This window comes from Pezoporus flaviventris, unplaced genomic scaffold (genome assembly GCF_033815535.1).
Source record: "Pezoporus flaviventris isolate CSIRO_AGI_PZ_B2104156 unplaced genomic scaffold, CSIRO_AGI_Pfla_v1 ptg000007l, whole genome shotgun sequence".
Lineage (NCBI taxonomy): Eukaryota > Metazoa > Chordata > Aves > Psittaciformes > Psittacidae > Pezoporus > Pezoporus flaviventris.
Window position 1 is genome coordinate 20,777,281 of NW_026892555.1, and position 22,656 is coordinate 20,799,936.

General features: G+C 41.8%; 1 protein-coding gene across 4 annotated transcripts; it reads left to right on the forward strand.

Moving 5' to 3' along the window:
- The first annotated feature begins 3,486 nt into the window (after nt 1-3,486).
- Nucleotides 3,487-19,121, forward strand: PABPC1 (poly(A) binding protein cytoplasmic 1). 4 transcript variants are annotated; one of them, XM_061447977.1, is made up of 15 exons: nt 3,488-4,258; nt 8,951-9,144; nt 9,247-9,362; nt 11,164-11,294; nt 12,181-12,275; nt 13,675-13,812; nt 13,915-14,010; nt 14,468-14,740; nt 14,926-15,019; nt 15,209-15,319; nt 16,148-16,302; nt 16,753-16,837; nt 17,016-17,146; nt 17,441-17,536; nt 18,682-19,121. In XM_061447977.1, the coding sequence occupies exons 1-14, from the start codon at nt 4,066-4,068 to the stop codon at nt 17,531-17,533; spliced, it is 1,905 nt and encodes a 634-aa protein (XP_061303961.1). In that variant the 5' UTR covers nt 3,488-4,065; the 3' UTR covers nt 17,534-17,536; nt 18,682-19,121. The 4 variants fall into 4 exon arrangements, with proteins under 4 accessions (XP_061303962.1, XP_061303963.1, XP_061303961.1 ...); XM_061447976.1 differs by having other exon boundaries at nt 3,489-4,258; nt 11,164-11,303; XM_061447978.1 differs by lacking the exon at nt 13,675-13,812 and having other exon boundaries at nt 3,487-4,258; nt 11,164-11,303.
- Nucleotides 19,122-22,656: the final 3,535 nt, after the last annotated feature.

The window sequence follows — 22,656 nt, forward strand, 5'->3', positions numbered from 1 at the left end:
ACTGGATATAAGGAGGAAATTCTTTCCTGTTAGGGTGGTGAGGCACTGGAATGGGTTGCCCAGGGAGGTTGTGAATGCTCCATCCCTGGCAGTGTTCAAGGCCAGGTTGGACGAAGCCTTGGGTGATACGTTTTAGTGTCAGGTGTCCCTGCCCATGGCAGGGGGGTTGGAACTTGATGATCTTAAGGTCCTTTCCAACCCTAACGATTCTTAACTTTGCTCCTTTTCCCATTTGGTAGTTCAATGAACATTTAGCTGAAAGGGAGCAATGCATCCATCAGGTAAGCTGTCTTACCTGGGTGGCAAAATACTGCAAAGATTTAGAATTAAAGAATTACTACCTCTCATTCAGTTCCTGTTTGGCTTAGATCCCCTGAGGCTGGTAAGTTACATCCTCCAGCTAAATCTCAAGCCTGGGGCTTGAAAAAAGAGCAGTTTCTGTCAGGAAGGCCAACTTCTAGGCCCAGCCAAAGATGTGGAACACCTGCAGTGACAGTGCATACACGGGGTCTAGACAGCAAACCCAGCTGATGAGACAAGCATGATACAGCAGCTCCTACCAGGCATCACACACAGCATCAGAGCTAAAATGGATTTTGGAGGGACACAATGAGAGTATGAAGTAACACCCAACAACAGTTCTCCCGACAGGACCCCTTCTAGACCTCAAACCTCACCTGGGGCTCTGGACTGCAGTTCCGGGTAAGCAACTGGCAGAACGAAGCATGTGAGCATCTAAGTCCTTCATGAAATTTAATCCTAAAAGACTAGAACTTGCCAGCAGCAGAATTCAAAGCTGAATACAAATCTTGTCCCTCAGCCACAGAACTATCCTTTCTTTTCACCTCACAACACTTAGGCCACATCTCAAAAAGTAAATGTTATAGAAGGAGGACAAGATAATTGTCTTGGGCACCACCAGATAACTATACCCACCTCCTACTGTGTAGGGGGTTTCTTCAAATTTCCTAAGACTGTGTGGCTGTATGTGAGTGCGAGGGGACTGACAGCAAAACCTTTACTGACTGTTACATTCCTGCTTCAACTCAGAGCAAAAGGACTGCAATCCGTGAAGACAAGCCCCAAGAATATACTATTTTGCTGAAAGAAAAAATACTAGACTTGTTTAATTAGAAAGCTCCAGTGCTTTTGAACACAACTTGAACTTTTCTGGATACCCACCTAGAGGTCAGGAGTGCACTTTTACTGTATTAATAGCCGTTAGTGTTAGAAAACTCTGAAGCCATACATTGTTAACAAGGCTAACAGCAAGATCACTGAAAGTTCCTCTCTGCTGCACAAAAGTTGCATTTTTTAAATTTTTTTTTTTTTCCTTTAATTTTAAAGGCCCTACCATGCTCTGGGCAAATTCCTACCACCACCCAGGAGAGACAAGCACTGAAATGGGGTGACCTAACTCGCATGAAAGAACAAGATTATGACTAGGCAAAAAGAATCATGAAAGAATGTGCCCAGGAGCCAGTGACAGAGAAGTATGAAAAAGGACAGTCTGGGGAAAGGAGATGTGCTGAAGAACACAACGGAGTAAGGAAGGGAAAGAGCGGAAACAGTACATAATACATCCTAGGGAGGGCATTATAAACCAGTATTTAAATTATAGGGGGTTTTCCCCTATAAAAATCATAGTTGAAAATTTAACAAACACGTCAAACTTCGCTATAAGGTACTGTTGACTCTGGCTGTTTGCTTTCTCGTGGGACATTGCTGTGGCAGGGCCCACAGAAGGAGACATGTTCATTTGTCAGCTGCTTCAAATCCCGGCCAGTGCCTCGGTTTAAGCCACCAGTGTGGGGTGGGGGGTTGAATGAAGATGATGATACTTCAGCATGAAGCAGATGGGGAGATGCCAGTCCCACCATGGGTGTGGTGACCTCCAACCAGAGGTAGTCAGCAGCTGACAAATACAGGAGGAATCCCCTACACATGACAGCAAAATTCTACAAGTACTCCTTCCTACAGCTCTGTTTAAAATGGAGATGGCAAATGCCAGTGAAAGGAAAATAAGGCACTGAATATAAAACAACAGAACAAGATACTAAAATGTAATTCTTCTGTTGAAACTATGTAAGACAAACAAAAAAAGAACCTACTAAACAAATATACAGAATTAAAACTACACTAAACATGAAAGAGCTGTAATCTCCAAAACTTCTGCAAGTCTAAGACCTGGCACTGAATTATTTAGCAGGAACAAACCATATTTGATTTCTGTTCTTTTGTGAGAATATGAAACATTTAATTGGTCGGTAATAAAATCCCACAGAATTTGAAAAGATAGGTTAAGTATTTTCCTTTTTTGTGAAAAACCTCATTTTTTTTAGGACCAAGCGATAAAAATGAACTGCCCCAGCAGCCTGCCTATCATGGGTTTGCTAAGCTCCACAGGGCTGCTTCTTCTCTGAAAAACTTAATATGGCACAAGTAACAGGACACATTTGACAAGTTTGTAACGGGGCATTATAGCCTTACATCACTCCCCCAACAACAATGGCAGATACCTTACACACATATCACAGCTACAAAGAGATGGTCAGCCCATTCCCAATTCAACGTACAACCAAAACTTTAATGGTTTAATACAAAACACAGCAACAACAGACATTAAACTTAAGGTACAACCAAAGCAAAACCTAAACGTTGCTTCCGCCAAGACGAGCTCCTGGAGATGCAACTTCCGATTTTCCTCCAACCTTTTACTGCTTCTTGAGCAAAATCCCCAAAGCGACGCGGTGCAGATTTGATCAGCACGGCTCAAGGGAGTAACGGCATCGCCGGGCTCCCCGCGAGCCAGCGGTGATGCCCGCAAAGCTCCCCCACACCGGTGGGGGCACACCAGCCCCACGAGGTGCCGATACCAACGCCCAAGTGACCCGCGAGCAACTTCGATACCGAGGCTCGAGGCTGCGGACCGGGAGCACACAGCTCCCGCATTTACCCGCGCACTAACCGCCCCCGAGCCGGACCAAGGCGAGACAGGCTCTCCGAGAAGCAGCAGCACCGCACACTCAACCCCCCGCCCCCCGCAACCCCACCCCCGCTGAGGAACCGCAAGCCCCGCCCCGCGGCGGAAGCCGCTCCGTGCGCACGCGTGGGAGGGCTGCCCGGGCCCCTCCTCTTCCGGCCGGCACGCGACCTTCCTCTCACGCCTGACCGCTGCCCGCACTGGCGGCACGAGCCGCGGCGCACGCGCACTGCAGTTCCCCCGCGCCGCGCCCCGCCCGGCCGCCGCTCACCCGCTCGGCGCGCACGCGCGTTCTGAGGCCCCCACCCCGTGCGCCTCGCGCACACGTGCTATCTCGCGGGCGCATGCGCCCTGCTGCTGCCCTCCCCCCCCCCTTCTGCTGACGTCTGGGGGCGCCGGCGCTCGCGCGTGTCCCCGCCTCCCGGCGCGTGCGTGGTGCGCGCGGCCGGTGCGTGGCGTGCGGCGCGGTGGGGGCGGGTGGGGGCGGGGCGGGTATATATAGCGCGCGGCCGGGGCGGCGGCCTCCCCCTTGTCCCCCGGCCGCCGTCGGAGCTGTGTGCGCAGTGCGTGTGCTCCGGACACCCGGACACGCCGGCCCGGCCCCGCCGCACCATTTATTACTAAAAATATATAAAAAGCCAAAAAAAATCCAAAAATCCTAAAAAATACCTTTAAAAAAAAAAACAACCCTCCTTTCTTCCGCCTCCCGACAACCTTCTGCAACCGGCCGGTTTGATATAAAATAACCCGGTGAAGCGAAGTCCCCGGACCCGGCGCAGCCGAGAGGAGACACCGAGCGAGCCCGACCCCCGCCGAGGCCACAACAGCCGCCGCCGCCACCTCCGCCAGGCCCGGCACGGAGTGAGCCAGACCCCTCCCGCCCTTTCACCCGCCGCCGCCGCCTCGCAGCAGCCTCCCGCAGCCGTTAAGTTTCGAATCCGCCTTCGGCGTGCTCCCCCCCTACCCCCGTCCCTCGTGCCGCCACTGCCGGCCCCAGCCCTCACGGACCGCCGGGCCGCCGCGGCCTCCTCGCCTCGTCAGCGCCCTCCTCTTGCCCTCCCGCGCCGGGAGACGGCGGCAGGATGAACCCCAGCGCCCCCAGCTACCCTATGGCCTCCCTCTACGTGGGGGACCTGCACCCCGACGTGACGGAGGCCATGCTCTACGAGAAGTTCAGCCCTGCCGGGCCCATCCTCTCCATTCGCGTCTGCAGGGACATGATCACCCGCCGGTCGCTCGGCTACGCCTATGTCAACTTCCAGCAGCCCGCCGACGGTGAGTACTGGGGGGCCGGGCCGTGGGGCTAGCCGGGGCGGCCGCCGGCGGAGGAGCCATGTTTCTCCCCCGCCCCCACCACGGCTCGGCGCGGTCCCCCTCCCTCCTTCCCCACCCCCCTCCCGGGCCGCCGCCGCCCCGCGTCCATTTTCCCATCCCGGCGCTGCCGAAGCGGGCTCTGGCGCTGCCGGGACGGGCAAACTTGCCGCCGCGCGGGGGAAGTTTGCGGCGGGGCCGCTGCTGGCTGACACGCGGCCTCGGGCCGCCCGCGCCTCGTGGCGGGGAGGAGATGGGGGGGAGGCGCTTCCGCCGCCGGGAACCGAAAGCCGGCGACGGGCGGGGAAGGGCCCCCGCATGGTGGAGCTGCCCCGGCCGGGCCGCGGGGTGGGGTGGGGGTGAGTGAGCGTGTGTGTGTGTACGGGCGGCTTTTCCACAGGCGGGCAGGGCACGTCCGTGCGCGGCTGCATGAGGAATCTGGGATGAAGGCTAGCTTGAAGAAAGCATCATAGTCATTAGCATCTTTTAATAACTACGCTGGAGCTGGGTGTGTATGCGTGATTAAGAAGCCAAAAAGAAGGAAGCAGGACGTACCAGGATGGTTTGGTAGTTCCACAGATGTCCAGTCAAAGCATAGGCCAAAGCGTAGCATGTTAGGACACCATGGCATGTCTGTCACATGTAGGGGAGGGGGTGAAGTCACTTGGGCCTCCTTTGCTTGCCCTTCATGTGGCAGGCTGTACGCTGATCCATTTCTCTTTACAGTGAACTCTTTATTAAACTTGCTTTTCACAACGTGTTGCTGGTATCAGTAGAGAAACTTTCCATGTAGTTCTGGTCATGTTTGTGCTAAGTTGGGCAAACAGGCCTGTTCATTTGGGAGGCACTTCAATAAAAGAACCAAATGTGACTGATTCTAAGTTTTGTGGAGTACAATTAAAAGGAAGAAAACCCCAAAACAACAGTAAAACCCCATAGCGACCAGCTAGAACATGTTTGATTTCAAGTACAGTAAAGAACTTTCTATTATAATGGTTTTATTTTCAAGGATATAAAAGTGAGGTATTTGAATTACAAGCTTTTCAAGCAGTTAGATTAACTGACTTGCAAAATTTGCTTCACTATATAGTCATTATCAGATCAGACTTTGGTGTACCACTGATATCTGTATCTAAGTGGTAAAAGTTATTGTCTCATCTTTGTAATGGGCAGGTATTTCACCTGCTATCAGCTCACTCACTTCAGAAAACTTTTAATTTATCTAGCCATTGTTTAGGATGAGACAATTTGAATGCTTGTTTTAACATACCTTGCTTTCATTCCATAAAAAACTGCAGTACAGTTTACTCAAAGAAAAATAAAGGGTTAGCACAGTTCAGTGATATTATCAGTGCTCTGATAATGTCAAGGCAGAAATTGATGGTGATTCAAACACTTCTGCTGCTTAGTGATGACAGAATTCTGTAAGGGCAACTTTATCGTCATTAGTTGAGCAACCTGTTCAACCCTAGGATTTGCGACTTGCTTTGTAATTTGTCAGATATGGGAAAAAAATGCAGCTTATTCACCTGAGCAGTGCTTGCATTCAGAGTTTGAGAATGTGCCTCTTACAAAAATGCTGTTACTCCAAATGTTGGTACATACGTTTCAGACTTCAGGAAGTGCACATATTTTATTGTACACTTAGTCCCGTTCAGCTAAAAGCATTTCTCATCTGTATCAAACTTGCAGCTGGCACGTATCCGTAAGCATTTGTTTAAAATATACTTAAATGATATTGTGTGATCATACTTTTGCAACATGATTTGATATTCTTGGCAAATACCTAGAAAGCATTTGATGTTTTTTCCTTCTTTATAGATCATTCTATCCATTTACTGAAACCTTCAAGTAAGAGGGAGATTGGTGAAATAGCAGGATTATTCTTACACTGGTTTTATTTTTATTCCAGAGTAGCTGCCTTTTCTTGGTTTAGCCTAATTCTTAGCTATATCTCCAGCTATGCTTATTAAAAAGCTAGCAACAAATAGCTGGGGTTTAGAAAAATGTCTTTGAAGGTGTGTTTGACATCACCAGCTGTCTGTAAACCGGAGATCTCAAAGCTCTCCCAAAACCTCATTAGACCTGATGACACATTGGTGAGGTATGCACACATTTCATAATTGTGACTTTTCAGATTTGAGTCACAGTCTGGAGCAAAAACCCAGCCACTCTTGTTTAATCACTAAACTAGAAATATTCTTGAGTAATCTGAAACTGTGCCTCTCCCGTCACATTTTTCGAGTGGTTATGTTTCCAGAGGTTTCTTATCTTACAGCTGTTGCTGTGCATGTTCAGCACAGCTTAGCATTAAGTGTATATTTCCTGTGATTTTTTTAAATTTAGTGGACTGTCCAGTTGCTCACAACTAAAAAGGGAACTGGTGACTCATTCAGTAAAAGCTCCAGCAGAATCAGCAGAAGTACAGCATGGGGTAGGTGTGTCCACTTGGTAACAAGTTAACTGCTGGATGGAATTGTCTCGCCAGCATGCAGCCTTTCCTGGTTGAACTGCAATGAAAGTAAGCCAGTTTTACTAGTTATGAATTTTAATGAGACTGGCTCAAACCTGTTGTCAGATGTATTCCAGTAATGCATTAAAATCTATAGTGGAATGACGATGTGGTGTTGGCTAAGCAGGAATCTTTAAACTTCTATTTCTGCTCCACAGCAGAGGTGAGGGAGGTGTTACGAGTTTCCATGCAGTCCTTGTCTTTGTGGAGGAACTGCATTGGTCTAAGTGCAAGCTTGCAGCTAGTTAAGAGTGGCAATGCTTGCAAAGGCTGGGAGGGACCAACTTTGAGTCAGATGTTTGGGAAATGTGTCCAGGAACGCACATTTTTGAGGGAGTGTTGGGATTATTCTAGAAGCAATTAGCATGAATTAGAAAAGCCTCTTTTCTAGTAAAGGAAGTCCTGTTACTGCTTCTGGAAATAATGAACTGTTTGTTGCTGGCACTTTTATAGGTGCTGGCAGTAATAATTCTAATTACTTTCAAGGCAGTAGCAGTGTGTTCAATGTTTCTACTGTAGCTAGCCTGATTATCCACAGTTCTTACTTTTTCGGCCATCTTTGGGTTTTTTTTTTTCCCCGTTTGTAATGTAAAGCCTTCCAATGCTTTTTGTTTCTCATCAGTATCTAGGTTGTCTTTTCCCTCCTGCTTAATTTATATTAAAGTTTGTGAAAGCTTTGTTAACTTATTTAAAAGACTGGCAATGTTTAAATTTTTTTGTGTCTTCAACATAAATTGGTTGTTGACTTGCTACTGTTGTGTGAATATGGTGGTATTATCAACAGGTAATTTTTTCACAAACAAATGTTAGATGTTTGTTTTGTTAATTTCTACAGGTGTCTTTCAGAGAATGAGCTTCAAATGCGCTTGTAATCTGAAAATGTGGCAGGAAAGGATGTAAAGCAGGGTGTGCCACCTGAACCAGAGGCTGACAGCAGATTTTGTTTTACCATGAAGATAAAAAAAGCACTTAAAGAGCAAAAACATAAAATAGGGGTTTCCACAATGAGATTGGCTCTTGGTCCTTCTAAGAATAGCAATTAATGACATGGTTTTTAAACGAACACTGAACTGATTTCAGTCTTGTTAACATCATATGGCTCTGCTATATGCAAATTGCAGTGAAGTGACTTAGGTGTGACTTCAGGTATTCACTGGGACTTTTTTCAGTGTTCTTCCAGACATACAGGAAGAATGACAAAAAGGAGTTAATGCAGGAGATCATTGCTTAATAGCTTGTTGACTTAAAACCTTACAGGCATGTCTTGTTGCTTTGAAGGGGCATATGAAAACTGAAGAACTCTTGCTACTTCTTATCTAAGTATACTGAGATCTTAAGTTCAGGATTTGAAAAGTTAATTACAGAGTTCTACTGTTAAAAACTGCTCAATTGGAGTAACAAAACCTGGTTTATTGTTTTTGCTGTTTTAATGTTTGCTCCTTCACTGAGCTTGTATGTATTTCATCATAGCTTTTAATATACATATCATTTCAGATTTTGAAAATTGAGCTCTTTGAACTGTCCCTTTCCCAGAAATCCATTACAGATATTTTTTTTTTTTGTCACTAAGGAAGGAGTTGTGTGGAACAGCTGCAAGAGCCAGGCTTGAACTCCACCTAGCAAAGATATTTTGTCAGTTTAGGGTTATTGGTGATTTAGGAGTTCTTATATTAATGTTTTCAAAAGGCCTCATGTAGGCACCAGCCGTACCCCTAAAAGCATTGTTACTGATATGATAACACATCTGTGTGGTGTGGGAGTGGCCTGCTGTTTTTCAGAGATAAATGTTTAAACTTCTTATGGAACAGGTTGTAACTGCCATCACTCAATGTATTTTCTCCTGTTACTGTGCTGTCTTTTCATAGTGGAGTCTGATCCTTAGCTTACTAGCATTTCTACAGCCTGTTCAGCTGACTTGTGCTCCTTCCTGTCCTGAGTGCAGCTTTTGCTGAGGAGTTTTTGCCAGTTTTTATTTGCTTAAAACAGTGGGGTGTATTTACATTGGAGGGTTTGGGTTTGCATCTAAATGGTGGTGCTTGACTTAAAATGGTAAAAGTTTTCTGAAGAATTGTACTTCAGATGCTGTTTGTTTGCTCATTAAGATAAATTTCGTGCTTCCTACTAATTTCATGATGTTTTTCCAGCTGAACGAGCTTTGGATACCATGAACTTTGATGTCATTAAGGGCAAACCGGTGCGCATCATGTGGTCTCAGCGTGATCCATCTCTACGCAAAAGCGGTGTAGGAAACATCTTCATCAAAAACTTGGACAAATCAATTGATAACAAAGCTTTGTATGACACATTTTCTGCTTTTGGAAACATCCTGTCTTGTAAGGTGAGTTGAAAATTATTGGTGTGTTTAATGGTTTAACACAAAAACCTCAAGTTCATGCTGGAAACTTTCCATGGGTTTTACAACAGGCTTTCTCTTTGATAGGTGGTATGTGATGAAAATGGATCCAAGGGTTATGGATTTGTACATTTTGAGACACAAGAAGCTGCAGAAAGAGCCATTGAAAAAATGAATGGTATGCTGCTTAACGACCGCAAAGTGTAAGTACATATATATGTAATTGGGGGTCGACAGACTGAAATTTACTTTACAGCAGATAAATGCTTAAAACTCACCTAGAAAAGACAAGCTGTTCTAGAAATCTTTAATTCAGAAGAGAATTTAGAATTGTAGTGCTAGGAGTACTATGAATTGTATCACCTGCATATTCTAAAGGCAGAATAAGTTCAGAAAAGGCCGATAACTGACTCTAAAGGAAAAAATTGTGTCTCAAGCCAATGCTGTAATGAGGATCTGGGAACTTCTCTGGTTTTCTGATCTTACTGGTCTGAGATAAAATGCAATCCATCAGATATTCTGAATAATGCTTCCTTTGTAAGAGTGAGTTAGATATATGGTCCATTTTTGGGGATGAAACTTAAAGCTCTAGAGTTACTTAGTCCTGAATAGTGGTCAGGTTACACTAATGTATTTATATGAATGTCTATTAATAGGCATATCTAGGGAATAGTAGTAGAAAATAAACCTTACAGAAACACAATTTTTTTAAACATTGCTGTTCTATACTAAGGGGGAAGGTATTTGCTACTTGGTTAGTGATATCTAGGCTGGGGGTAGGGGGATGAATGTGCCTCACAGCTATGCCTGAGGGATCATTATGGTATTTGGCATAGTTGCAAAATAGCTCTGTAAATACTTGGGAGGGTTTGGAAAAAGAAAAACAGAAATCAGCATCAGCTTACCATCGTGGATTACTTCTACATGTAGAGATGGATAGATCAAGTCACATACAGGGAGACCATACAGTTAGTCCTGCTTATTCTTGACTGGCATACTGTGGATTCTTTTAATCAAATTCTACCTTTAAATAGAATTTAAACCTTTTTAAAATAGTAAAAAAATAAAGTCAGCATGTAGTCGTAAAAGCACGTGATCTATGTAAACTTTGGTAAATTACATCACAAGAGATGATTTTGCCTTGAATTTCTATTCAGGCTAGGCTTTTAGAAGTTAAAGTATTTCACTCACAGTCAAAATCTGCACCACATTGCACTATCATTCTTGCCATCCCTTGATTACTATAAATGGGGCAAAGTTGACAAAGTTTGAGAAAATACTGAGTTACTGTGTGCTATTTCATTGGATTTATCATATTTGGAACTGTAAAGTTGGACAGTACAATAAAATTTGAGCAGAAGTCTACTACAGTCAGAAATGAGTGGTTGCTGTATAACGTCTGTACTAGAGCAGTTCGTTGGGTTACAGAGTGCTGGGTTCAGCTTCTGGCTTTCTCTGTGTGAACTGACCTTTGCTGTTCGCAGCCAGTTTGCTATTTACCTGTGTCTATTTAAAAAAACAAACCAGCCCCCAGACAAACAAATATCTTGTTTTGTTAGAGGCTTGGAAGTTGTGGAAGGGGTTAGTTAAATATCCTTTGCTTAAAACTGAGCCAGTGGATGAGAGAATGGCAACTGCTTTAAGGCTGCTAAGTTTTAGTATGTCAGAGGCATTATGCTGATACCTAGAATTTCTCTTTAGCCACTTCACCCGCCTATTGTCCAGTTCTTATTATCAAACGCTGTTTTGTAAGAGTAAACAATCTTGCCAATGCCTTGAAAGCATTTTTGTGCTAGTAACTGCGATATGCACGCTGATGTAGCAATGGATAGTGAAACTGGTTTTCTGATGAAGTTTTATGGTCAATATTTTATCTAAAGAATTTCATGCATATAATGAACAACAAAACCTATTAAGATTAAAATATTTATGGCAGAGGATTAAAGTACATTTTTGAAACTTGACAGACATGCTTTAATCTACATTATTCTGTTCTGCAACCAGATTTGTTGGAAGGTTTAAATCTCGCAAGGAACGTGAGGCAGAGCTTGGAGCCAGAGCAAAGGAGTTCACCAATGTTTACATCAAGAATTTTGGAGAAGACATGGATGATGAAAGACTTAAGGAACTCTTTGGCAAGTTTGGTAATGTCTTAAACCTTAAGTTTATATAAACACGAGTGAACTTCAGCTTCTATTTTATCAGTAGGATTCTTTATAATACAAGGAATCAGCTGGCTGTTGGCACTTAATTCCAATTTCAAAGTGCAGTAATAGCCACTGCAAAATTTTAAATATGCAGAATAGCATATATAATCCTGCCATCGGAATTGTTCCCAGTAATCTGAAAATGATGTCTAGAATATGTCTTGGGATGTCTTTGAGTTTTTATTTTGATGTTGCAAATAGAAGTATTTTCTGGTTTAGTATATATCGATGAGTTCACTACAGGTTATATGACAAATGAGTTTGCAGCATTTACAGGAAATTCCTTTCCACTATTGAAGTGTCTGTGGTTGGAATGGTAGCAAATTTAGCTGCTAATGTCTGTCACAATTTAGTCTGTGAACTGCAATTTTTCAACTATTTGGAATTGCTGAACTGGAATGGTCTTTCACCAGAATAAATGGTGAAGCACATACCTGACAGAAAGGCTTCCTCTTCAGCTTTCAGTATCTATTTCAGAGGATGGAAGCCCTACTAATGCTTTTTAAATGTCATAGTTTCTAATGCCAAACCAATTTAATTAACGTAGAGATGAAATTCTGACCCCACTTTGGTTGAAAACACAGTAGGGGAGAAATTCAGCATGGCAGACTTCCCTCATAAAGGCTGAAGTTCACCACCAGGGCAAATTAGCGATTTTGTATTGATGGGTACTGTTTCCTAAATACTGTTATTGCTGCAGGAGTAATTTGTAATACGAGTGAAACAAACTAAATGTTAGGACTTCTAAACAGGACTTTGGAAAGGTGAGAATATCCTCTGTAGGCAAAGTGTAAGTATTTCATTCTCTTTTTAGGTCCTGCCCTAAGTGTGAAAGTTATGACTGATGAGAGTGGGAAATCCAAAGGCTTTGGCTTCGTTAGTTTTGAAAGACATGAAGATGCCCAAAAAGTAAGCTTTTGGTCTTCATTTTAGGAGTTCTGAAGCTGAGACCCAAATAATAAGTTTCATTAAGTGATCTGAAATCCTGTGAATTCATTAAGGGCTTTTAATTGGTCAAGAACACTGCAGAAAAAGCAGGTGTCAGCTTCCTAAATAACTTAGCATAGTTTCTGTCATTTAGAATGCTCTCTTAGGAGCAAATGTCAGTTGATTTGAGGAGCCTGTTAAGTCAAGATACTCTGTGAGACAGCTAGAACTAGTGTAGAAATGGGGAATCTTGAAAAATTTAGTAAGTTATTGTAGTTGTGTGCTTAAAGGTCTTGCTAAAGATTTGCACTCTGTCATGCTGGGCAACATACAAGCATAATAAATTATTACATCTCTGCAAAACCCAGATGAATCGGTGGATCCAATTTGGTTGCACAAAACATTTGTGCAAGGCAGAAAGGATTGTGTTTTCAGACTTAAGTACTGCAAAGTCAGCGAGAAAGCTAATAGTTCTATGAAGCATCTTTAGCACAGCTATAAGAAAGATGTTGCTTTTACTGTGAAGAGTAACTTTGAAAGAAGGGTTCTTTTGATTCGTATATGTGTCTATAACGTGCCAGTGTGCTGTACAGCTTAATCCTTTGTCAGCTGTTTGCCTTGATGTGTCAGTTGACTGCGGCAGTAGAGAAAAACCCAGCACAGAATGAATTGGGGTAGCAGATGAAATTTGCTTTTCAAAAGGCATTTTGGTGATTTGTCAGTACTGCAAGTGTACAAGCAAGAGATTAGAACAAATCCTTTTTGTCTTGCATCTACATTGTTCAGTCTTGTATACATTCATTGATGAATCGATTCTCTTATAGTAGTCAGAATCACTATTTAATGTTTCAGATAACATAAAATTCTAATATCTTAGTATATATATATATATTTAATGGCTTTGATCAGGAAGGTACATAATAAGCTGGTGACTTTTGGTTTGAAATCAGTTGAATAAACCTATGCCAGAATTTTCACCTGTTAATAGTTGTAACTCAAAACAACGTAAGGAGGAAAAAGTTTATTTTTTATACTGTAAGTATTTCCTTAATGAAAAATTAAAAATTAGTTTTAAAAAAAGCCATATATACCAGCTGTAGCTTAACATACCTTATGTGAGTTATTTCTTTCTCCCATATCAGAATAGATTTTTGCATCCCTTGTCACTTTAACTGGAAGGAAGACCTTCTGAAAGCAATTTCCATTTTACTTTATCAAGAAAGTCTTGGGTTATTTTGTGTCAGCTAGTGGTATTTTAAATAGATTGGCTGTTTTTCTGGAATACTTACATAACTTTTTGTATTGGAATTACGTAGTTTTTTTGCATGCCTGAAAAACACTGGAATACAAAGCGCTGCTAACTTCTTGTTTTTTAATGAAGGCTGTGGATGAGATGAATGGGAAAGAGCTTAATGGGAAACAAATATATGTTGGCCGGGCTCAGAAAAAGGTGGAAAGACAAACGGAGCTGAAGCGCAAGTTTGAACAGATGAAGCAGGACAGGATCACCAGATACCAGGTTCAGTTTTAATTCAAGAGGAGTAATTTTATTCTACAATATTTTTAGCTTTACACAGGTCATTTGCTTTCAAAAATAATTTGCCTTTTTTATTTATTTTAGGGTGTAAACCTTTATGTGAAAAATCTTGATGATGGGATTGATGATGAGCGTCTTCGAAAAGAATTCTCCCCATTTGGTACAATCACTAGTGCAAAGGTAAAGTTCATAGATGGTGCTCATCCTTTCTCTAAAAATGAACAGTTTCCGTTTTCCTTCACCAAGGAAGAGTGATTCATTTCACTGACAACAGATGTGACCCAGTCATTTATCACTGCTACTGTTCTCCCTATATATATATGTGGACACCTGCTTTCTTGATTATTGTACATCTCAGGTTAAATGCATATGATCATCCTTTCTTGAAATAAACTGGGTACTAATATTAATGTGAGAAAATGACATCTCTTCATTGGAGTAATATGTTTATCATTATTTCATTGAGATTTTAATCTCTATTCAGTAAACAGCGATTAGTTAAGCAGTTATATTCCTTTTTATAAATCAATTCAGTAGAAAAATTGCAGCTCACTTCTAGTGAGCTGAAGAATGAAACTCATGCAAGTTGAGTAGATACAACATCCTCTTGTTTTAAAACTAAATTTTGTGCTGACAGGTCATGATGGAAGGTGGCCGCAGCAAAGGATTTGGATTTGTATGCTTTTCATCACCAGAAGAAGCCACCAAAGCTGTCACAGAAATGAATGGTAGAATTGTGGCTACTAAACCATTATATGTAGCTCTAGCCCAGCGTAAAGAAGAGCGTCAGGCTCATCTCACCAACCAGTATATGCAGAGAATGGCAAGCGTAAGAGCAGTACCTAATCCTGTAATCAATCCATACCAACCAGCACCTCCTTCAGGTTACTTCATGGCAGCTATCCCACAGGTATGTGTGGAGATGAGTAACTGAACGTTTTGTTCTGTGGATAAAATCTGTTTAGATTTAACAGTTAATATAACTATTAGCAGGTGTCCAGAATCTCAGCATTCTAATGTCCTAGCAGAAAGGTGGTGGACTGTTCAGTATGCCCTTCAAAGCTAATGTAGTTACCCAATGTTTTTGTTTGACAGACTCAAAACCGTGCTGCATACTACCCTACTAATCAACTTGCTCAGCTTGCTAGACCTAGTCCTCGCTGGACTGCTCAGGGTGCCAGACCTCATCGTAAGTCACTTCCTCACCTCTTCCCAGTGACTGTGGTAAACTCCAAAGCATTTACCTTTGAGCTTTAAATACGTTTTCACGGCATTATAGGATGAGTCTTCTTTGTCATGACAGTGATATAACTTCTGAACTGTTCTTTGATGTCCATTGTTTCAGCATGTAACTTGGTATATTTTTTCTAAAACATAGCATTCCAAAACATGCCTGGTGCTATCCGCCCAGCAGCACCTAGGCCACCATTTAGTGCCATGAGACCAGCTTCTTCACAAGTTCCACGAGTCATGTCAGCACAACGTGTTGGTGAGTTTGATTTATGCAAACTTCAAGTATTAGACTTTTTATTTTGCTCATTCAGAACGATCTCTCGAGCATTCATAACTTCAGTATCACAAGTGGTAACACTTCCCTCCTCCCTGGCTCTTACTAAATGAGTAAATTAGTAGTTGCTTTAAATATTGTCCCAGCAGAGATGGCTGCTGTAATCGCATCTCTTTGGCAAGAAGCATTTCTTTTAGTATGCAATTCAATAATGCTGCGTGACAGCTGCCATTTCTAAACATTGTTATGGCAGTTCTAATAGGTTGCATGTAGAAATAGTGAGATGGCATGATTTTAGCACTTATTATTTTGTCATAGATTACTGTGAGCCGGTATCGTTTATGCAGAATCTGCACATCACTGAATAAACCGGAATTGATTATAATAGAGTCTTAATTCTCTCAGAATGTATTAGGCAGTAGTATTTTTTTTAGCTATCTGCTTCATGAAAGCATCTTTTTTAGGCTGTTGACATAAATTGCTCAGGAAATAAAGTGTTGTTTGAGGTTAGAGTGAAATTGAGTTAATACTCAACCAATGTGGATGTTGTCTCACAGATCTTTCAATAGCATGTGGGAAAAGCAGTTCATTAGAAAAGTGACTGGAAAGTAACCTCCACTAAACTTTGAGGTTTGCAGATACAACCAGTGATATGACAGTTGACAAAGCAATTGAGATGAATCTATAATGCAGTACGTATATTAAGTATTCAGTTTGGGCTGATTTGTTAGTTTGTTTTTTTTCTTTAACTTGCAAGCGTAGACTAAGTAGAAAAATGAATTATACACAGAATTATGTTACTTTTTTCAGCTAATACAGCAACACAAACCATGGGTCCACGTCCTGCAGCAGCAGCTACTGCAGCTACTCCTGCTGTACGCACAGTACCACAGTACAAATACGCTGCAGGTGTTCGTAATCCTCAGCAGCATCTTAACACACAGCCACAGGTGGCCATGCAGCAGGTATGTGACTTCAGGAACTGGTCCATGCTTTTGATGATGCTTTTTGCAAAGGAATATGGTGAGTGGGAGCACTTGTGGTTGAGTTGTCTTTGTTATTCTAGAATTGAAGCCCTGCGTTATGGCAGCAGAATTAGAGCCTTGAGGTTTTAAGTATATTTCAAGTTCACCTGGGACAGGATGTGATCCCATGTTGCTTTATATTTTCCAGTTGCTTGCTACCTTAGCCTGAATTCTGTTCGTGCCTGCTCCACGGTGAAGTGGTTGATACTAACTTCTAGTATCACTTGGCTCTAACCAGCTGTATTTGATTAAAGTGCTTATTTGTAATTTCTTCCATGCCTGACAGTACAAGCATTGTTTATGTTGAGTTGTGAAACATTGGGCATCGTAAGCTGCACCTAATTATGAACTAGAATTTAATTTTGAAATGGTGTTAAATTAAATTTGCAGCCTGCTGTCCATGTGCAAGGTCAGGAACCCTTGACTGCTTCCATGTTGGCTTCTGCCCCTCCACAAGAACAAAAGCAGATGTTAGGTATGTACACAGTATGTTTCTCTATGCCTTGTAGCCGGGTAGTCAAAGTAGTCTTACCACTGTTAAAATGTGGAATAACTGGTTTTATCACTAGAACAGGTGTTTGTTTCCCTTTCTCTTGAATCTAGGCTGTTTGTCCGATGAGATTGGTCACTCAGATTAACTTTTATCTCTCTAGGTGAACGTCTCTTTCCTCTCATTCAAAGCATGCACCCTACTTTGGCGGGTAAGATCACTGGGATGTTGTTGGAGATTGACAACTCTGAACTCCTCCACATGCTTGAGTCTCCTGAGTCTCTTCGTTCGAAGGTAGGTGGACTGCTTCACTCTAGTTCTATCAGCAGTTAAGTCTACACTGATTGAACAGCTGTTTATGCTGGCACAGTAGAGTAGCAGCAATGCAACGGTGGCCCAGGGCAAGAAGTTAGAATATCCTCTTTCAGGGGGTGGCAGTGACTTAAATTAGCACGAACTGCAACTGTAATGTTATCCCATTCTTTTTAACAGTGCAGGCATTGTTTGTATATATAATTTAAACTGTTTCATTATCTTAAATATGCAGAAATGACTAAGCTTCCCTTAATTAATTTTCCTTCTTAACAGGTTGATGAAGCTGTAGCCGTACTACAAGCCCACCAAGCTAAAGAGGCTGCTCAAAAGGCAGTTAATAATCCCACTGGGGTTCCAAGTGTTTAATAAGTAAGTTTTCTGAGCAGTGTGGTTTTATAGGTTGATTGGGGCAGTAGCCCTTAGTCCATGGCCTTCCAAGCAGCATGCTTCCAGTCTCTGAATCATTTGCAGCTACAGCAAGTGGCACCTATGGTCACATTTGTTAACAAATATTGTACTAAATCCTCTTGTCCAGCTATGTAGCTTGTGGTTAGCAAATGCTACTGGTATGTCTTGCCTATTTAGCTGGTATTAGAGCATTGGTTTTAACAGCATATTTAGCTGGAATAAGCTCTAGGTATGTGTGCAGAAACAAGCAGTTCTGTCAAGTGCTGCTATTCATACTGTTGTTCCAGAGGAACTTGTGACGTAAGCTTAAAACGGTACTGCAACTTTATTTTTCCTTAGAAATGAAGTACCTTATTCACACTATAATTTGTGTACATTTGCCAAAATGTAAAATTATACAGTAATTAAAACTTCGTATTGTCTTGACTTCACATTTTGGTGAATTTAACTTTGATGTCAGTTAAAATTCTGATTCTCTTTACTGCTTCCTGTGGGGTTAGTGTCTTAATTTGCATGACAGGAAGAGGCAAAAGGTAGCATCTTCACAATGTTGAAAGGGGAAAATGTTGTGGAGTTAAAGATAATATAGGAGTCTATTCTTTGTTCAGTCTAGTTAGGTTTTGCCTATGAATTTACTTCCCATATTTATAGCCATCAATTGAAGATGCCTGCTTTAATATTTGATCACTTAAAATTGCCCCTTTTTTTTTCTTGGTCTTCATTTCTGCAACTTTCCTTTTGGAGCCAGAATTTGAGTTACGTTTTTCCCACACTTCTTGCTTTCTCCATGACACTTTCACACTGCTTTGAGACCAATACTCTATATGCTTCATGAGGGTTTAGTAGTTGGAAATTACACTGCTGGTGTAGTTATTTGCTGAGCCTTAGTATGTTGGTGTTAAGAGTAGAGTTACTTAGGTTACTTACAGTAACAAGTTAATTGTGTGTAGCTATTGTGTGAGGCTGTGTGATGGTATCAATCACTTTGGTGTGATTGATACTGCAAAACCCCAAAGTGCTGTTAGGCTTAGCGTTGCAGAAGGCATGTCAGGAAACATAAGGTGCTGCTTTAATTTACAGCCTAACAACGTTGTTTTTGTTTGCAGAAAGATCCGGGACTACAATCTAGAACTTCGCTTCACCGAAGAAAAAAAAATCTAAACATGGAAAAACTATTAAATATTGAGAAAAACATTGCAAAATATAAAATAACTAAAAAAAGGAAAGGAAACTTTGAAGCTTATGTACAGAGCAACGCCGGGGCTAGCAAAACAAGTGCTAGTCCTAGATTACTTATTGATTTAAAATCTAAAAAAAATAGTAAAATAAAAAATACAAATTAATGTTTTATAAACCCGGGGGAAAAGAATTTTCAGCACAGTACAAAAATTTAAAGCATTCCTTTCTTTAATTTTGTAATTCTTTACTGTGGAAAAGCTCAGAATATCACCACTGTTTTAGTTGACAGTGAGAATTGATAGCTGAGCAAAGAAACGTAATTTGGATTATAAAATTCTTGGTTTAATAAAAATTCCTTAAACACTGACTGACTTGTGGCAGTTTCTTTTGTACAGTGTACTTCTCATAAGGTGTTTGTTCAGGGTGCCAAGTTAGAATCCCACTCTATAGTGTGTTTCTGGAGCTAAACTTACATTTAGCCATCTGCTACTGATAATACAAACTTAAGCATTAAAACAGACAAAAAGCTAGATCCATATCTGGGTTTTAAATCCTGAATAGCATGATACCTGAGCTCTTGTCATTGTCAAATTTGAAATTGACCTTTAAATACCCTGCTTTTTGATTATTGGTAAGAAGTGTGAAAGGCCTGCATTGGAGTTGCGTAACACACCTTCACACGATCCCATTTGGCCGTGTGTGCATGGTGCAGGTTTTGGTGGAAGGAACAGTTTGCTTAGGTCTCTGGCTGTGTCTTTAGCTGGCCAGTGAACTGCAAGATGGAGGCACAGTCACGTATGGATAGAGGTGAAGGAGCAAGGACTGCCTGCAATAGGCAGTGTTGTGAAATACCACTATTGTGAGTATAAGAACACAGGGTGTTCCTAGAACAGAAAAGGTGAGGCTTCCAGGTGGCAATATATTGAGAACTGAATGCATAGTAACAAAAATACTGTTACTATACACAGTAAATTCCTCTGTGGACAGGACTGCTTAATCCTCTGAGGAGGAGATTTCTAGTGCTGTGGATCCTAACAAGTGGATGGCTACTGTTAGCTTTTCCTTTTTAATCTGCTATTGAGAGAACAATTGGTTTAACTTTGGTACATTTTGTGGGTTTTTTTTATGTGCTGAACCTTCTTGTCAGAGGCAACTCTGAAAGTCTTGGCTAGCTCTTTGGTAAGTAAATTACTGAATTATTACTGAAAAAGGATACAGTTGGGGTGATTTAAATCAGCAGTTTTGAAACTGTTTGAAAGAGATCTGAAATTGAATGACGTTCCTTATTACTTGACTCTAGAGATCTTGTCCATAACTTCCAGTTGTAATGTGTCTAAGCTCTGCATACAGTGACCTAATGCAAAACTGGGTGGGTTGGGTGTTGTTTTATCAAATTTTGTGCATGGAGAAATAATTCTGGCAATTTTAGTAGCTCCAGAAATCATCTTCCTGCAAAAGGTGAGCTCCTGGTTCATCCTTATGTTTGACATTAAAAAATATAGTTGAAGGGGGGTGGAGTCCCTCGTTTAAAAAAACTGCTGCTTGGTCTAAATCTGCTCTAGTGTACAATACCATAGAATCATAGAATGGTTTGGGTTGGAAGGGGCCTTAAAGATCATCTAGTTCCACCTCCCTGCTCATGGGCAGGGACACTTTCCACTAGTCCAGGTTGCTCAAAGCCTAATCCAACCTGGCCTTGAAATAATAATTGCCCATACTTTATAATTGAAATATAACTGACCATAGCAATAACCCTCTCTTCACTCGGGGCTGATAGGACCTTCAGGTCCGCTTATGTGTTAGTCACTAAAAAGCAGTGGCAGCAAAAGTGAGCAGAGCCAACACTAGCATGTGAGCTGCTCAATTTGCTACAGGACCTTATTGAGGCTGAGAGCTTTGTAGGCTTAAAACTTAAATGCCTAATCAAGACAGAGTAACAAGCGCTTTTGTTGTAAAACTCTGTAAGTTAGCAGATAACATTGAAGTTGGCCATCTACAGACAGATTATTTTACAGTTGCTGTCTTGCCTTCCAACCCTCCCCCCTCCTTCAGGGGAATATGTTGTGCAGACTTGCAGAAATTGAGAGGCATTTTCCACTTAGTTTAGCCCATAATTGGCTCTGTAAGCTCCTTAATCAAAATTGATAATACAGGGGAGAAAGGAGGTAGTGAAGATGGCAAGTTCTCCTCTTACAGACAATGGAAAACTGGCAGGCTGGCAATGAGAGGAAGGGACAAAGCTGTTGCAGAGGATGGCATGATTCTTATCCATGGCAGTCCAATGGGCTCCTGCTGCTGTACTTGAAGGTCAGAGTTTTACAGAATTGCAGGAAAGGGCTAGTGAGTTCTTTCTGGAAGGGTCCCCAAAATCCTTGTTTTATAGGAAAAATGCCAGTGTTCTTTGACCCTGTTGTTGCAGTCTTAAAGCCCTTCAGCATGCTTTCTGAACTGACACAAAAGAATTCAAGAGTGCCCTTATTTTTCCCCTTGTGCAAAGATTTTTAGACCAGAGTTTTTGGAAGTGAATTTAAGAAATAATTCTAACCTAGAGAGGTGAAATCGGTCTGGCGTAAATGAACCCTATTTAAAATCTCTCAGTTCACTACAAAAGCATTAGGTTAAGCTTGTACAAGCCTTATGTTCAGTCCTGTCCTGATGTAGGTAGGCTGGGTTAGCCTTGAATTTGCAGTCCTGAAGTGTATGACTATAATTAAGAATTTTTTAATCGAATGGTAAATTTACGGAGGAGATGGTTCAGACAGATCCATACAGGATAAGAGATTGAATGTACAACTGTAATTTCATGTAATTTCAACTGCAAAAACATTGAAGCTTCGGAGATAGCTTTAAGCACTAAAATACTTTTATTGCTAAAAGTATTTAGCAATAGAAATGCTGAAGAATCAGATGACATTAAAAGTTTAACAGAAGGTCTAAAGGATGATGTAAAGACCTATTTGCAGGAGTTTAGGGCCCTACCAGGGAAAGTAAGAGCCCACCTCAGTTCTGCTTGTTTCCTCAGATAAGAGGTAATGTCTTTGGTGAGTGTGCTGGAGTTCACCAAACTAATCTTTGTGTTTTGTAAGAATGAAGTTCTTTAGCCTCTTGCATATGTGGAAACTGAGAAAGGAGGAAAAGAAAGGCTCTTCCAGCTCTGTACCGGGCTTTTGTGGGTGTGTCTAGCACCAGCATCTGTACCAGCCTGAAATACTTGGAAACGTTTGTGGTGGAACAGCACAGTGAGGCAATTCTGCTGAGGCAGTCATGACAGTTTAAGAAAACAAAACCCTGGGTTGGTTGGGTTTCTTCCCACTCTTGCTTAAGCAGTAATTGCCCACTCTATACCACAGGCACCTGTTTAACCAATGTCTTAAAGGTGGTTTGCTTGTTTGGGGATTTTTTAATCTTAAGAGATAATATGTGTGTTAGCACATTTATCGATGTGTTTTTAGAGTACTACTGTAAAACAACGTACCACAGAGAAAAATCCATTTCTTCAGTAGCAGTAAAGCCCTGTTCTCTTGTGTTAAAGAGCAGACTCACTGGCAGTCACTTCATTCTGCCACATGTGTCAGAGGCTTACACTGATCCTCTACTGCCCTGCAGCCACCCAGCACTAAGCTGATTTTGCTGTCTCCTCTGGTATTTCATTCCTTCAGTCCTTCCCTGCCTTCCACTCTAACCACAGCAAACACTTCAGAGTTTAGCAGCACTGAAAAGCCTGCTGCAGAAATTAATGGCAATTTGAACTCACCATCTGCTTTCCCAAGCAGAGTGGCTTTACAGGCAACCAAATCAAAGGTTGTGTGCACAGGTAATTGGGATTGCATGTGTTCTCTTTGCTGCTCTGCAGGTTAGGAAACCTGGATTTCACTAGGTCCCGGGGCAGGAGTGGCAAGGTC